Here is a 15,469-nt window from a genome sequence, read left to right as displayed (position 1 = left end):
TCATGTGGATGTGCTGAAGGCCACGGGGTGGGACATGCAGGAAGGGCGGTAACGAAGGTGTCACCCGCTCAGGGCCTTGGGAGTCTGTGTCAGAGCCGCCCCTGGGCAGCAGCCGCAGAGGATGAAGGGGAGGGCAGGGGACTTTTCGTGTTTCAGGTCTTCCCCTAATGGTCAGCAGGCCCGGTGGTGGCCCTCTGCTCAGCTGGCCCCATCATTCCACACCATGCGTGTTGTCCCCATAAACTCGGACAGTTGTGATTTGCTAAGTCAGCCTGGTTTAACTGGAAGTTAACATGACAGTAAATATTTTTTTAAATGTTTGCCAAGGAGGAGGTGGCTGGGACCTCAGGCTGGCCCAGCCGGGAAGCTGGTGCGGCGGGAGAGGGTATGGTGGGTGGGGTGCAGACCTGGCAGCCCACACCCCTCCCACAGGCCCCTCCCTCCCCACCCAGACTCCACGTCACTTCCGAACAGCCAGGATAGCAAGCCTCAGATGACCCCAGGCTGGGCCCAAGCACCCAGGGCACCAGGCCACCTGTCTTGCATGCAGCCCCCAAATGCCTCCTCCGGCCCAGAATCCTTACTGAGCCCTGCCCCTGACAGTGCCCAGACCCCTCCCTCTGCGTGTACCTCAGGAATCTCACTGACCGCATCGTCACCTCCAAGCCGGCTCTCCTGTGTCCCTGTCTCTGGCAATCACAGAGCCAGCCCCACCGCCCCAGCTGACGGCCGAGGGAGCCTGCACTTGGGTTTGGTCCCCACACAGCCACTGAACTGTCCTCTGCAGTGTCCCCGGCATCTCCCCTCCCCTCTGTCCCCACCCCGGCCAGGTCACTGGCTTGTGCCACCTGTTAACCCTGTGCCCCAGAGGGTCCGGTCTCTGGTGTGTCCAAGGCCACATCGCCGGCTGTGTACCCACAGGGTGACCCCAACAGAGGGCCACCGCTGGGGCGACTCCCCTGGGACACCAGGTAACCCTTGGAGCGTGCAAACCACCCCAGAGGACATCTCAGGGGCAGGACTGAAACGCTGGGGGAGAAGTCATCTCCCACGTGCGTGACCCCCGAAGGCGCATGTGGGGCAGGGCAGATTCTAACCTGAAACCCGGGGCGGCGCTGTCTGTCTGCCCCACTGCCTCCCCACGACACCGCCAAGCTTCTGTACCCACAGCCGGGCCCGACTGTCTTCCCGGGAACAGACCAGGCGAGAGGCACCCAGCGAAGGTGACCCGGACGACACTGTGGATCCTGAGGCCCAGGCGGGGCCTGGGGTCTAAACTTGGCAAAGGGCAGAGGAACCGTGGGTCCCCAAGGAGGTGTGAACAGATACAAGGGCCGCACAGCCAGGCCCCTGGCAGAGGCAAGAAATCACTTCTCACGCTGTGTTTCCATGATGTTTTTAACTCGCGGTGCCGAGTGGGTTTGATGCGCCTGCTGGCGGGCAGACTGAGACATTGGCACCACCGTTTGGAGGAGCTGGAGGCCTCAAGCCGGGAAGAGAGTGTGGAGCTGGGTGGTCCTCACTGGCGTCCCGTGGAGAGCGGGCCTCTCGTGGTCCCAGCAGAAGCCCGGTGGGAGGCGGCCTGGGCAGCAGGGGATGCGGGCTCAGGCTGCACAGCCAGGGAGGGACACAGGTCTCAGGTCCTGCGGACTTCCTGCCCAGCCAGGGGGCCAGGAGCTCAGCTCAGGCCCCACATACCTGCCTCCCACAAGCACTGCATCCGCCTCCTGCAGGGCCATGGGAGGAGTTTTCCAGACCCTTCCAAGTCAGTTTCACAGCAGCCCTGCTGTTTGCTAGCCACCTGCAGACAGGTGCGGTAAAGCCCTTGCCCCTGATGTTTGTCGGCGGCGTAGATGAGCTGTGTAGGGGCAGAAGGTTGGAGCCAGGCTGGCCCTGTGATCTTGCACAAGGTTCTCAGCTTCTCGCGCTTCAGGTTCCACATCTGAGAAATGGGGACAATCACCCTGACCTGGCAAGTGCATGGAGAGTGATCAATAAAACAGTGTCTTCCCCGCCCCACACCTGCCCAATGTACCCAGGGCCCTGCCAACTCGCCAGCCCTTCTGGGGCCCGTGCCTCCCACTGAACAGCCGGTGGGTCAAAGAATCTGTCGCGTTTTTCCCTGGCATGTTGGGCCTTTGCTTCTGACTTTAACAGCCAGCCTCTTGGGCCCCCAGAACCCGGCTCAGGTACCAGATGTCTCCCCCGGAATAGGAAGCGGTAAAAATACACCATTTAAAATAGAGCCTGCTTCCCGATTTGGGCGAACAATCTGCCAGCCTCCACCCAGAGGGCTAATTGATTTGTTTTCTTTGCTCCAATAACCCTTTTCTAGTCAGCATTTTCCCCTCCCATCGTTCCTGGCTGAGGCTTCCAACTCTGAAGCCAAAAATCGCCCCATGTGGATGGCTGGGCCCCTGGCCAGGGCTTTCCTCCTGTCGCCTTGGGGTCATCCCCGGCAGAGCCCCGGGCCTCCCTCAGGGTGTGGCAGAGCAGACACAGGACTGTGATGGAGAGGAGAGCCCGTGTCCAGAGCTCATTTGAGATGTGGCACCTATGCCAGGCCCTGTGCCCGAGCTGGGATATAGCATTGCCAGGCTTCGAGAGCAGACAGCCCGGAATGAGACCGCCAGGGACTGCTGGGCTTTGCAGATGGACAGGCAGGGAAAGGGGTGACTGTGCCCTGAAAGGCTTCCTGGAGGAGGCAGCATCATGGGAGTCTCAGCAGAGAAGAAGGGGAAGCAGGTGGCCGTGTGCAGGGGCCCAGAAGGAAATGAGAACCAGTCAGGTTCATTGAAGCAGCCTGGAATTTTGTGTTCAAACAAAACTGAGGGAGGCTACTTTAACTTTATTGCACATGGACACTATGGTTTTGAAAGCCAAGCTGGATTCTGAATCCCAAGGGGCAGGATTGGGCATCCTGGTCCTTCGTGATCCTCAAGGACAGAGAGCATGGGCAACACCCGGTGGGCTGCGGATGATCTCTGCAGCCTGCGGGTGTGGTCTGGGTTCATCTGGCCTGACCTGCTGGGGGCCGGGGTACAAGAGAGGAGTCACCTGGGGACCACAGTCAGGGCACAGAGTGGACACTTCTTCAGTGTGGGGAGTTGGGAGCCCCGGGCAATGGCCTTGTTGGGGCTGGGTGTGCAGGCCGTGGACCTCTCATGGGCACAGAGTGGGCGGAGCCTCACTCAGGACATCTGGACAACCTATTCCTTCTCTCCCATTCTCCTGGGCTTCCACACGCAATGCCAGGTATTTAAGGAGTGACAGTGGCCGGCATCAGAGGGACACAGGGCCAAGCCTCAAGGGCTCCCAAGAGCCAGAGCTGAATGAACCAAGCAACCCAATTTCAAAATAGCATTGAAGCCAGACATAGGGGTGCTCACCTATAACCTCAGCACTCAGGAGGCTGAGGCAGGGGGATTGCTGCAAGTTCAAGGCCAGCCTGAGACACATAGTGAGATCCTGTCTCAAAAATAAACAAAATAGTATCGAATTACAACTCAACATAGAAAATAAATATGCATGAGTTCCTACTGATATGAATAAAGGATTAAATAAGTAAATAGTAGAGAAGAGACAAACCTCCCGTGCACAAGAATTCCAAGTTCTTCACTGCAGTGTCCTCAGCTGCAGCATCCTCAAGGGGCCTTAGGTGTGGGGTGTGCATGGCAACTTCCTTCCAAAAGGGGCAGTGAGGAGGGAGGAGGCGGAGCGCTGTCCCTGCCAGGGTGTCACCACCCATGCTGGGCCCTGGTGATGCTGTGCCCACATGCTGTAATAAGGACGGGCTCCTCCTGGGCACCCTCGTGGCTCCAGGCACACTTCAAGTAGCACATCACAAGTCCCTACTAGGGGCACCCTAAGAACTGTTTGTGCCCCTCAGAACTGTCAAGGATGACCAAGCAGGGAAAGCCTGAGAACTCACAGCCCAAGGGCTACGTGTCACGGGGTGGCCCAGCCAGGGTGCTGGGACAGGACGTGGACCTCTGACCACAGCGTGGCATCTGCATCAGGTGCGCTGCACCCATGGCCTGTGGGCCACGTGTGACCCGAGTGTGAGCCTGCAAGGCCGGACACTTTGACCACTGTTGTGTGATTTTTAGCGTTCTTTCTATGAGTCCATTGCGCCGTGTCTGAGCACAAGCTGTACAGGTGACCAGGGGCGCCAGGTCAGGGCAGGCGCCATGTGGATCTGGCCCCTCTCCTGCTCCTGCCGGCAGCCTAGCCAAAGCCTGCGTGTAGCACACTTCACTTGGCGTGTCGATGTGGCCATCGTAGTATATCCGTCCACCTGTGCAGGGGTGTGCCTGTGAGCACAAGCATTTATTGTTAACCCGGCATGTGAGTTTTCTTATTTAATCGTCAAACTTGGGCCTTGGTGCTATTTCTTAAAGTAGTAAGTTAAAATGTACAGAGTCCTGTTACCCATGCACATTAGCTGTAGTATAGATTTTATATGCAGCCCCAAACAATTCCTCTTCACTCAGGGCAGCCCAGGCCAGCCGAAAGGTCAGACATTCCGTTTAGATCAGTGGTGGCAAACCTATGACACACGTGCCGCAGCAGGTTGTTTGTATCATTGAAAGCTCTGAAAGGCTCTCCATCGCTGGTCTAGCGGTACCAATGTACCAGTGCTGGTGTCCTAGTGGTGACAAATGTACCATAGTGATGTCAGCGGTCAGTAAGGGGGACACCAGGTGCAAGATAGGGAAGAATTCTGTGTTATCTTTGCCTTTTTTCTGGAAATAAGACATCGCTCTAAAATAGGAAAATTTACTTAAAAAATAGCCAGTGCAGTGGCGTGCTCCTATAATCCCAGTTCATCGGGAGGCTGAGACAGGAGGGTGGCAAGTTCAAAGGTCAGACCAGGCAACTTAGTGAGATCCTGTTTCAAACATGAAAGAATGATGAGTGAATGACTAAGGACGTAGCTCAGAGGTAGAACATTTGCCTCACACGCGCGGAATCCCTTGGTTTGAGCCCCGGTACTGCAATCAGTCAATTCCTTGCACCTCCACCCCTTACAGCTGCCCACTCTCTTGCCTTCCGCCCTTGTTGCTGTGCATTTTCTGTTGACAGTCATACTTTCTGACTTGCGCACTTACCCTGGCCAGGACATAACACACCGCCTTCTGGTTTTGCCCCTGTAAATGCATGGAAAACTCAGCACTGGGTGGTTCTGCCCTGCTCCCTCCGTGCCACGGTCCCTTTGTGAATGCCTCCGTACCACCCGGGGCCAGGAAGACATCTGAGAGGGCACCACCTGTCTCCATGGCAGGGAGCAGGCACCTGGAGAGTCCGTGTCAGTGGAGGCCACAGTCACGTCCTGAGGAGAGGAGGGTTCTGTGCTGCAGGAGATGAGTTAAGGTTGGTGGGAGAGCTGGGAAGGGATGGTGAGGGGCGACAGCTGCTCACTTAGGGCAGGCTCTGGGGCGAAGTGTGGGAGGCTGTTGCAGGCCGTGTCCGTGCTACCTGGGCCGAGCTCCCTCTCGGCTGGTCCAGCTCACCCTGCACACCTACCGGGCTCCAGGCCCAGGGACGCCCTGAGCTTGGCCCCCTCCTGACTGGCTCTGTGACCTTGGCCATTTGCCGCCTCTCTCTGTGCCTCAGTTTCCCCATCTTGCAAGCAGAGACACTAGCACAGAGAGAATTCCTCTAGAATCCCTTGCAGAGCCTGGCTATGCTGTCACTGCTCCCTGAAGGTTCACTGGGTATCAGGCACAGTGGGAGGGAGTAACGCTATTCTCCCTATTTGACAAACAAAGGAACTGAGGCACAGACCCGTAAGTAACCTCGGCTGAGTTCATGTGTGGGATTTGACCCGCTGTCTAGACTGAGTACAGGCCCGGCCCCTATGCCACAAGAACCCAGATGTGATTCTGTCCGAAGAGCTGACAGTCCAGAGGCCTTGTGGAAATGAGAGATGGGAAGAGGCCATGGTTTTCTGCCAACCCTAACCTGATCCCATCCCGCAGGGGCTGGGACCAATGACCCTGGGCCCGCTGCACCCCGATGCCCTGCACTGGGCCCGCATTTTCATCTGGCCCTGACTTGCTGGCTGTGCGACCGTAAGGGGTCACATCCCATGGCGGCCTTCCCTGCTCTGCCAAAGCCCTTCCCACCCTCTGCGAGGCCAGGGGAACCCTGTGCAGTCTAGGGAAGCAGGAAGCAGAAGTGGAGGCGAAGGAAAGGCTGGCAGCCCCGTGCATGGGCACCCAGGGAGTGCCGTGCATCCCCATCCGTGTTGCTAGCACTCCACGGCATTCCCCAAGGAGGCCTTGAGGACGTGGTGCAGAGCGGGAGCCCTGGGCCTCTTCACAGAGCCTGTGGCCGATTTGAAAGCCGCACAGTACCCAGGCCGCCTCTCCGTGGGAGGGCACTGTCACTGGGAATGCGCTGCAGGGAGGCGTGGTGTAGACACTGCGGGGAGGGAGCCGCTGTCCCCACACCGACCAGGCCACGGTCCCCACATGCCCCCCGTCCTGCACATCCGTTGGGACCCATCTCCACCGCACCCAGGACGTTGTGATGCTATGACCGGGTGACCTCCCTCCCCACTCTGCAAGGCTCCCCCACAGCTGCGCGTGTCCTGTGGCCACTCCGACCGTGCACCTGGGACTGGGAAGCCGTCCTCTCAAGACCCGAGGCACGATACACCAGGTGTCAGAATGTGGACAGTGACCGTTCCTGCAGGGGCTCGGGGACATCCCAGCATTGCGCCTTCCAGCATCAGGCATGGCCGGCAATGCAGGTCCTCCGAGACTCGCAGACACACCCTCTGATGTCTTCATGCCGCCGCCATCTGTCTGTTTCCCCATCTTTCTGAGGACACCGCCATTGGACCTAGGGACACCCCAAGTCCAGGAAGGTCTCATCCCGAGGTCCTTGACCACACTGCCAAAGACCCCATTTCTAGATAAGGTCGCATTTCCAGGTATGGGGTGAGGTGTGGGTTTGTCTTTCCAGGGACACCGTGCAGCCCACCACAGGGCCCCCCAGCCTTCAGAGCTCAACCTCTACCGCGTCTCCCTGCTCCTGCCCCTCCCCAGCCCGAGTTCCCAGGGGTCCCTGGGCCGGTGCTGTCCTCTCACTTACCCACCCTTATCCTGCTTTGCTCTTCGGGGGGCACTAATGGTCCCCAAATCCCTGTTTCAGACACGTGGGTGATGTGCCCACTGTCCCATCCCAGCTCCCCAGAGCAGATTCTTGTCTCTGCCAGAGACCTTGGACCTTGGGTCAGGGTGAAGCCTCAGCCTCCACAGCAGTGTGGGGCATTGGGGCACCCCATGAATGAGTGAGGGAATGACTGTGCTCAGCACTGAGCAGCAGGGCAAGCTGCGTGGCCAGCACTCCTTTCCGCATGCCCTTGCCCTGCTGAGCATGGGGACCCACCCGGCTCCGCCTCTGCACCGGGCCTCACACCCGCTCTGTTTCAGATCATCCTGGTGAGCTCTTCGCTCAGTGACCGTGAGCAGAACCTCTTCCTGAGCACCGACGAGGGCACCAGCTTCCAGAGGCAGCCCATCACCTTCCTCGTGGAGACCCTCCTCTTCCACCCCAGGGACGAGGACAAGGTCCTGGCCTACACCAAGGAGAGCAAGGTAGGAGGGCGCGGGCATGCTGTCTGGGGTCAGGGGTCACCAGCCCCACAGGGGAGGCGCCCGGTTGGACAAATGTCAGCGCGGAAGCTGACTTTTCCATCAAAGGGACTCAGCATCCTGGGCCGGCGCAGCAGTGGCCTGTTTGGGGCTATGAGACCCTGGAGCCCTAAGTCAGCATCTGGAGTCACCCACCTGCTTGGGAGCTAGGCCAGGTGGAGACTGGGTCAGGAAGGCATAGAGAGGACGGGGTCATGGCTGTCTACCTCTCCTCTCACCCTGGCTGGAAGGAAGGGCTTTCTCCACTTCTGGACCATTGCCCACCCTCCCCTGCCAGCCTTGCTAGGCCTCGCCTCTGCCCAGACACTGGGAGAGAGGATCGTCCAGGGGCATCAGGCCCCCACTGGGAGCTGTGTCCCCCAGGTCCCAAAGGAATCTGGCACCTTCCCACAGGCCAGCGCCCTTCGCAGTGTGTGTCAGCCAGGGTGGCTCAGGCAGGTGGGAGAACACTGGCTGGTGTGTGAGGAGGGAGGCCAAGCTAGGCTCCTGAAGCTGAGGTAAGAAGAGGCACCACGGCCGGAGGCCAGGGCCTTTGTGAGCTCCTGCAGCCCCTGGACATCTTACACAGCATACATGCGTTCTCTGGCTGTTCCAGAGGCCGGAAGTTGGAACGTGGCTCCTCTGGGTGGAATCGGGGTGTCTGCAGGTCTGGCTCCCTCTGCAGGCTCCAGGGGGGACTGGTCCTTGTCCTGCCCAGGTTCCAGTGACTGCTGTGCCCCTTGGCTTGTAGCTGCATCGCACCATCTTTAGGGCAGCGTTTCCAGATTCTCCGCCCCATCTCCACCGTGCGCACTGTGTGTGCACTGTGTGTACATGTGGGTGCGCACTCCTGTGGGCACATGTGTGCACAGGACAGGTGTGAAGTCTCCCCAGCTCCTCTAGTTTATAAGGATGCATGGTTGGATGGATAGATGGATGGATGTGTGGCTGGCTGGGTGTATGGAAGAATAAAGAGGTGGATGATGCATGCATGCATGGCTGGATAGATGAGTGGACTCAAGGTTGGGGTGGATGAGGAAATGGACAGATGGATGCATGCATAGAAGGGCATTGTAGATGACAGTAGGATTGGACACAGGTGTGGGTTTGGGCCAGGCAGGTATATGGACAGATGGATGCATGGGAGGGAGGTGGGTGGCTGACTGAATGAATGCGTGGTGGCTGGTTAGATAAATAAATGAATGCATGGATGACAAATTTCTATCAGAAGTGATGAGCCGGGTCGGAGTCCTCCAGATGGAGACTCCTAGCTGCTGACGGGGCCTGGCCTCCCTGCCGAGGCCTACTTGCTATCTGGATCCCTGCCTTTCCCTAGCCTTCTGGGCTGCCTCTCTACTCCAACCACCTCCTTGGGGACAGGATGTGCTGCTGGGTATTAATAGCACTACTTAGCTTTCCATGTAATTAGACCAAAGCACAATCACGGAGACTTATTTTCCTGCAGAAATTGACTGCATTGCAATTGCTCTTTAATTTATGGTGCCCTGAAAAATTAATGGAGCTGAAATCTTGGTTATTTTCCTTGGTTCTTTTTTGTGTCTACAAGGAAAGAAAAAGGGGAGAAAAAAGGCTTAGTTGTGGTTATAACAGGAAAGAGGAATTTGGGGGAATTAATAAGAATGGCAGCAGAGCTTTAACTTGGGGGGAAATTTACGGTTTTTCAGAGCTCTCTAATTCCCAGGAAACTGGGTGGAACAAGGCCAGCTTTGGGTTCCAGCAAATCTGGTGTATTAGGCTATGCCTGCTGCTATGTGCTAAGTAACACACAGCCCCAGGACCCACTGGCTGGGGCAACATGCCCTGGGTGCCCTGGTGACTGGGTTGCAGGTCCCGTGACTCTCTCCTGGAGAATGTGCTATTCTGGGGCTGAGGCTCTGGGGACAAAACAACTGCACAAGCAGCTTTAACTTGTCAGCCTTGACCTCCATGCACACAGCTTTGACCAAAGCAAGGCATGTGCCACGCCCAGAGTCGTATGCCATGGGTGGCAGCCATGCCACTCACCAGCATCTGCAGACTCAGACCAGAGCCCTCCCTCCCTGCCCCCTCCTCCTCCTTGGTGCCTGTCGTGCTCTGTAGAGACTTCTGCCCAGCCTTGGGCTGCCCACGCCCTCCTCTTAGTTCCCCCTTCCTGTGCCAGCACAAGTTGGGGTGTTCTGAGCCCTTGACCTGGGGTCTGGAAGGCTCCCTGGGAGACAGCCCAGTGTGCTTTCCTCCCAAGGATCAGCAAACTCGAGGGCCGCCCAGGAGCAGGAGGGTGTGAAACCTGGCAGTTCCTTCCCATGCCAGCTTACTGGGGACGGTGGGCACAGCACCCACCAGCCTGTTTTCTCTGTGCTCTGCTTGCTGGCAGAGCTGTGGGTGCTACTTCTAAAACAGTGAGACTTTCTGTCATATTTCATTGTGTTTTACTATACTTTACTCCCTGTCAAGAATCTCTTCTGCCTCCCAGAACTGTGAGAAATTGATCCAAGCCTGGGACTGCCTCCCAGAAACAGAGGAGTGAGTGTGTGTTTGACTAGGGGCCTAAAAAGCTGGTCACAGTGTATTGCTGTCTAACACAACTTCAGAGCAATAAAGGTGATCACACAGGGAAAAAAAAGGAAAAGGAAGCCCCACAGTCCTACCATCCTCAGGAAAGCAGTGTGTGCATGTATCCATGCCACAGGAAAGGTCAATGGTGTTGTCATGGCAGCAGGCATGGGATGTCGCTAGGGAAAGGGTCCCCGTAATTTGGGCTGAGAAGTGCAGACTTCATGTTGTGCTATGAATATCAGCTGGTACCTGAGCTGCTGGCAAGACTGTAAGCTGCAATACTGTGTTTATAGCCCTCTCTGACTTCAGGCTGCAGAACCAAGAAGATACAAACTTCTCCCAAGGAACAGAACAATTTTGTGAGTGAGGAAACCTTCAGCTTCAGGATGTGCTCATTCTGGCTCTGACCACTGCATGTCCCAGAGCTCAGGGCAGGGACAGTTCACCACTCTGGATATTTTAGCACAAAGGGAACTTAACCTACAGGACCTGGTGCTTTCTAAATTGTTAGTAGAGCTGGACTCCCATGGACATCTCCCAGAGCCAGCCAGTCTGGCCCACAAGGAGTGTCCAGCTTTGCCCATCAGGGAGGTGGATACCAGGAGCCCACTGGGCCTACCAAGGTCAAGGACCTGTGGCTGGGGTGAGATCCAGGCAGCTGACGTGGCTACTGCTGCAGCCCCCTTGGCCTGGCTGGGGTCACTGGAGTGCAGAGTCCAGCTCCTGCTCCCCATGAGCCCTCTCCTTTCCACCCCTGAGCTGGAGCAGGTGCTCCTGACCTGCTGACCACCAGAAATGCGCAAGGAGGCAAGACAATGCCTCAGCTCACTTTGGCTTCCTGATCTCCTGGGTGCAACTCTCTGACCAGGAATCTAGCTGCAAGGGAGTCCAAGCAGTGTTGGCCGTGAGCTTCCCAGCCTGGACAGGGCAGCATGGTGCCCTGAGCAAAGGAGGAGTGCCTCCACCTGCACCCAGCTGCCACCTCTAACCCAGGAAGAGCTGCAGCCCCAGGTGCCCCTGAGGCTCACCCTGCCATGTCCTCCTGTATGCCCTTCCCTCTGCTCCTACGTGCTGCCTTGCCTGGCCTCTTCCCTTCTCGCCTTCCTATCAGGGGGCAGATGCCTCTGAGCACACTCTGTCTGCTGCTTTCTGAGCTGCACCCCTCCTTCAGGGCATCCCCGCATAGGTTTCAGCTGTGAAGACAGATGAGGGTCTCTCTGGTGTGTTTACTCTTGTTTATTTGCTGGTATTTGTCATTTATTAGGCAGAAATATTCTATTTCTGCAGCAGTTGATGGTGGGTAGTAAAATTGCCTCCCGTGAGACTGCACTGGAAAGCCTCCATAAAGTCTGGGGACAGGCATCACAAACGCTAGCACAGCAGTGATGACAGAGATAATACCACCCACGAATGCAGAGGCTTTGCCACCAACCTTCTGAAAGTGATGGCTGCAGCCTCTTCATTCCCTGACTGGTTGTGGGTATGCACAGTGCTCTCCCAATTTCTGGCTGAGTAAACTGAGACATGAGGCAGAAGGGGCCTGGCCTGGATCACCAGATGACCCAGAGTCCAGCCACCCTTCCCAGGGCACTCCTCTGTCACTGGCCTAGGAATGAGTGAAGACTTATGTGGAGGGAATTCTGCTGTATGTCCGCTCTCTGAGTCTCAGTTCTTTCATCTGTAAAGAAGGAAAATTGCACATCTTATGGGTGGTGCATGAGTGTGTCTGAGCATTTACACATGTGTGTCAAATGAAGCCACATTTGATGTTCTTAGCTCAGCATCTGGCTGTATAAAACACCACAGCTGGGGCCAGATGTTCTCATTGAGGGCCACACAGGAAGTTCTGAGTTCAGAGCCACTGCACGCATGGTACAGGAGTTTTCTGAGCCCCTACCTCATACTGGGCCATTCCATGGGCTGGATGAGGTATGTGAGCTCCTTGTCCTCATAAGGTTCATGTCCTGGGGAAGAACGGTTTGCTTCAAGTCCTTTTGAATAGTACAGGAGAGAATTTCTTGTCCTGCGTCCCGGAGCTGGCATTGCACAAAATGACCCACCGCCTGTTTTTGTAAATAAAGTTTTATTGGCACTCAGCCACACCCACAGAGATGCCTGTGTGGTCTCTGGCTGGCTCCTTGCTCAGAAGCAGGGTGAGTGGTTGCCTCAGAGCAGAGGACACTTACCCTCTAGCCCTTTGCAGAACAAGCTCATCTCACTTGCCCTGGAGTCAAATGTGCTCCTTCATTCAGAAAACGCTGCTGTGTACCGGCCGGCTCAAGGGAAGCGGGTGGCCCAAGCCCACACGTGGAAGGAGGTGCGTTCCTTCCCACTCCAGGAGGGAATGGCTGTCAGCTGCAGTGCTGAGCGGGAGTTGGCAGCGTCAGTATTCTGGTGTCTCTAAGGACCCTAAGCTGACCCCTGGCTGACACAGCAGGGCCAGCGGGGGGGCCGAGGTGGCCAGAGGGGTGGGGTGGCTACGGTAGAGGACAGGGCCCCTCTCAGCTGTGGTAGGATGGCCCAGTGGGCAGGTCAGAGGGAGAGAAGTCATTTAATAGACTAGACAGGAAGAGGGGGAGAAAGAGGAGGAGAAAGAGGAAGAGGAGAAGCATGGGAAGGAGAAAGAAGCGAATGGCAGCTGCCCCACCTGCACCCCTGGCTGCCCATGGCCCTGCCTTCCTGATGCTGCCGTTCTGGAGAGAGCAGACCAGACTTCCTGCTGGAGGAATCCTGCCTTCCCTGCCCTCCTCACAGTGTCCCCAGACAGAGGGACGGAGGACCTGCCCCCAGCCCGCCTGTGACGCCAGCCGTGAGGCTGGGTGATCATGAAGAATGAGGTTTATCGACTGGGGTCCAACGCACCTGGCACAGGCCCCTGCTGGGCAGCTGGCCAGGCCTCGAAGTGCATCGTAACCTGGCTCAGGGCTCCCACCAAGGACAGGGCCACCTGCCTGCTTGGATCTCTCCTCTCCTAAAGCCACCAGTGGTACCCTGGGGGGCTCTCCTGACTGCTCTGACCCCTGTCACCTCCCAGAAGCCTCCAAACCCCAAGAACACACAAATTTTAGGATTAAGTCTTCAACCCATGAACTTCTGCGACCACAGTGAGACCATAGCTGCGGCCCTCAGTGGCTGAGGCACAGGCCTACTGTGCCCAGCCGCCTGGACACCTCCTGCTTCCCCGGGCCAGCCTGCTGCCAGCACCCTCATGTCCTGCCAGGCCCTGGGGACCTGGGCAGAGGGACACCATGTGGGGTTGCCACCAAAGCTCTGGGAGGGCTAGAGGAAGGAGAGAGAGTGGGCTTGCCTGTGGAGGGGCTCAGCCTGCAGCAGCCACCCTGGCTGCCTGGCAAGGGGAATGTGAGGCCGGGTGCCCATGTGGCTGAGGCACAGCCCCCACCGCTCAGGACCCTGGGGCCTCTGTGGCGTCCCATGATGCTCAGCATCCAGGCTTCTCTGGCCTCCAGGGCCTGTGCTGCCCCTGGGCACGGTGTTGTGGAGGCACCAGGCTGTGGAGCAGGCTGGGAACTGGGCAAGAGCTCGGGGAAAGGCGATGTTCATTCTTCCCCAGTTCAGCTGCTGGAGGGAAAGCGTAGCTGAGCTGCTCAGGGCCAGCTTGGCGAGACCCGGAGCCTGCAGAAACGCAGGCGAGACCAGGGAGGGAGCCCGTGTGTCTTCATGCCAGGCCTGGGGGAAGTGGCGGGGGCTCTCACAGGCGTGCACAGGGCTCAGCCAGGCCCCGGTTCAGTCTTCGTGGGGGCCCTGTGTGGCATCCTGGTCAGAGGGTGCCCCTGGGTTTCCCCACCTGCTTCAGAGAAGAGGGGAAGGAATGGGTCACCCACTGCTTCTGATGTCCCCTCCATTTCTAGGGACTGTGTTTTGGGGTCCTGTCTCATACCCACCATGGCTTTCCATGGAAACACGGAGCAACTGGGTCCCTTGCCTGGTGGGGCTGGAGTGGCATAGAGGGGTCTCTTTCCTGCCTGCCGCCCTACTCCCACCCCCAGAGCTGGCCCCTCCTGCCCAGGCCATCTCAGGTCCCTCTCAGACTGTGTCACCAGCAGAGGAGGGGCCTCATCCCCAGGAAAGTATGGGAGGGCACAGTTTTGGGGCTCAGCAACTCCACTGGGCGCCTCCGAAGATCTCTTCGATGCAGGCTGCACCAGGATGCCTGGCAGAGCCCCGGGCATAGCCCCCAGGGCCACCTCCTTGCCCACCCATGCCAGCCAGACTCTCCACACCCCTCTGGTCCACTCCTCTGTGCTCCCAGCTGGCCCCAGATCGCCTCCCCTGGCTCCAGCCCCCACCCCCATGGAAGTTGGGGTGGCAAAAGGGGAAATATCAAAACCCAGGACAAACCTTCCTCCTCCTTTTGCAGTCTCTCTCGACCCGTCCGTGTGATGGATCTACGCTATTAATGGCACCCACCTGGGGCTCAGGGACCTAGGTCCGGCTGGGCAGATGTTCAGGCCTGGAGGGTGGGGCCAGCATGGGGCCTTGGGAGGAGACAGGAGCGAAGGACCCCAGGATCGGCCGGCACAGGCACTGCACCGCCCTCCCGCTCCCTGTCTGCTCTCAGTCGGGTGCTGTGCAGTCTTTCCTGGCTGCAGGCTCCCACACACGTCCTCTGGGAGGCCTCTCTGGATTTCACCCTAGAGGCCCTCGTCCTGCTCCTGCCAGCTGACCTCTGGGGTGGGCTGGCTGGGCATGGAGCCCCCTTCCCGCGTCGGCGCTGAGGGTTGTCTGTTTCCCTGGGCGCAGTCCGAGTCTGTGGGGCAAGACAGGGCCCCCTGGCACCCAGCGCAGCGGGAGGTCACCATCTCTCAGAAGTGGCTCGTTCCTGACGCCCTAACCAGACTTTTGCTTTGTTTTTCTGGCCTGAAGCTCTATGTGTCATTGGACCTGGGAAAGAAGTGGACGCTTCTGCAGGAGCAAGTGACCAAAGACCATGTGTTCTGGTGAGCGCCTTCCCGTCCTCCTGCCCTGTCCCCAGCCCTGTAAGTCCCCACCCCAGGGGCCCCGGAGTACTAGTGGCTCCAGCAGGATGGCATTCGAAACCCTCAGGTCCAGGGCTGGACACCCTCAGACCTGTAGCGACACATCCTTCAGATCCCCTCCCTGGGCCTCAGTTTCCCCTGGTTGGAAACAGGAAGCAGAGAGGGAGGGATGGAGGACAAGAACACGTGCTTCCAGATCACACCCCAGTGACCACCTCCAACCAAGCCTCAACTGCAGCGCGGTCGGCCCTGAGCTCCTCCCCGGGTGAAACC

The 15,469-nt window shown here is 58.0% G+C and overlaps 1 protein-coding gene across 2 annotated transcripts in view; it reads left to right on the top strand.

Moving 5' to 3' along the window:
- Positions 1–15,469, top strand: part of Sorcs2 (sortilin related VPS10 domain containing receptor 2) — a 311,448-nt gene that overhangs the window by 249,482 nt on the left and 46,497 nt on the right. For both annotated transcript variants that reach the window (XM_004847334.2, XM_004847335.3), the window contains exons 4-5: positions 7,443–7,607; positions 15,084–15,157. In XM_004847334.2, the coding sequence (XP_004847391.1) occupies positions 7,443–7,607; positions 15,084–15,157 (239 nt within the window). The remainder of the gene's footprint in view (positions 1–7,442; positions 7,608–15,083; positions 15,158–15,469) is intronic.

This window comes from Heterocephalus glaber, unplaced genomic scaffold (assembly GCF_053883595.1).
Source record: "Heterocephalus glaber isolate CG9 unplaced genomic scaffold, H.glaber_assembly_v1.0 deba00001509, whole genome shotgun sequence".
NCBI lineage: Eukaryota > Metazoa > Chordata > Mammalia > Rodentia > Bathyergidae > Heterocephalus > Heterocephalus glaber.
The sequence above is the reverse complement of the archived record's forward strand: the minus strand, read 5'-3'. Positions and strand labels throughout refer to the sequence as shown.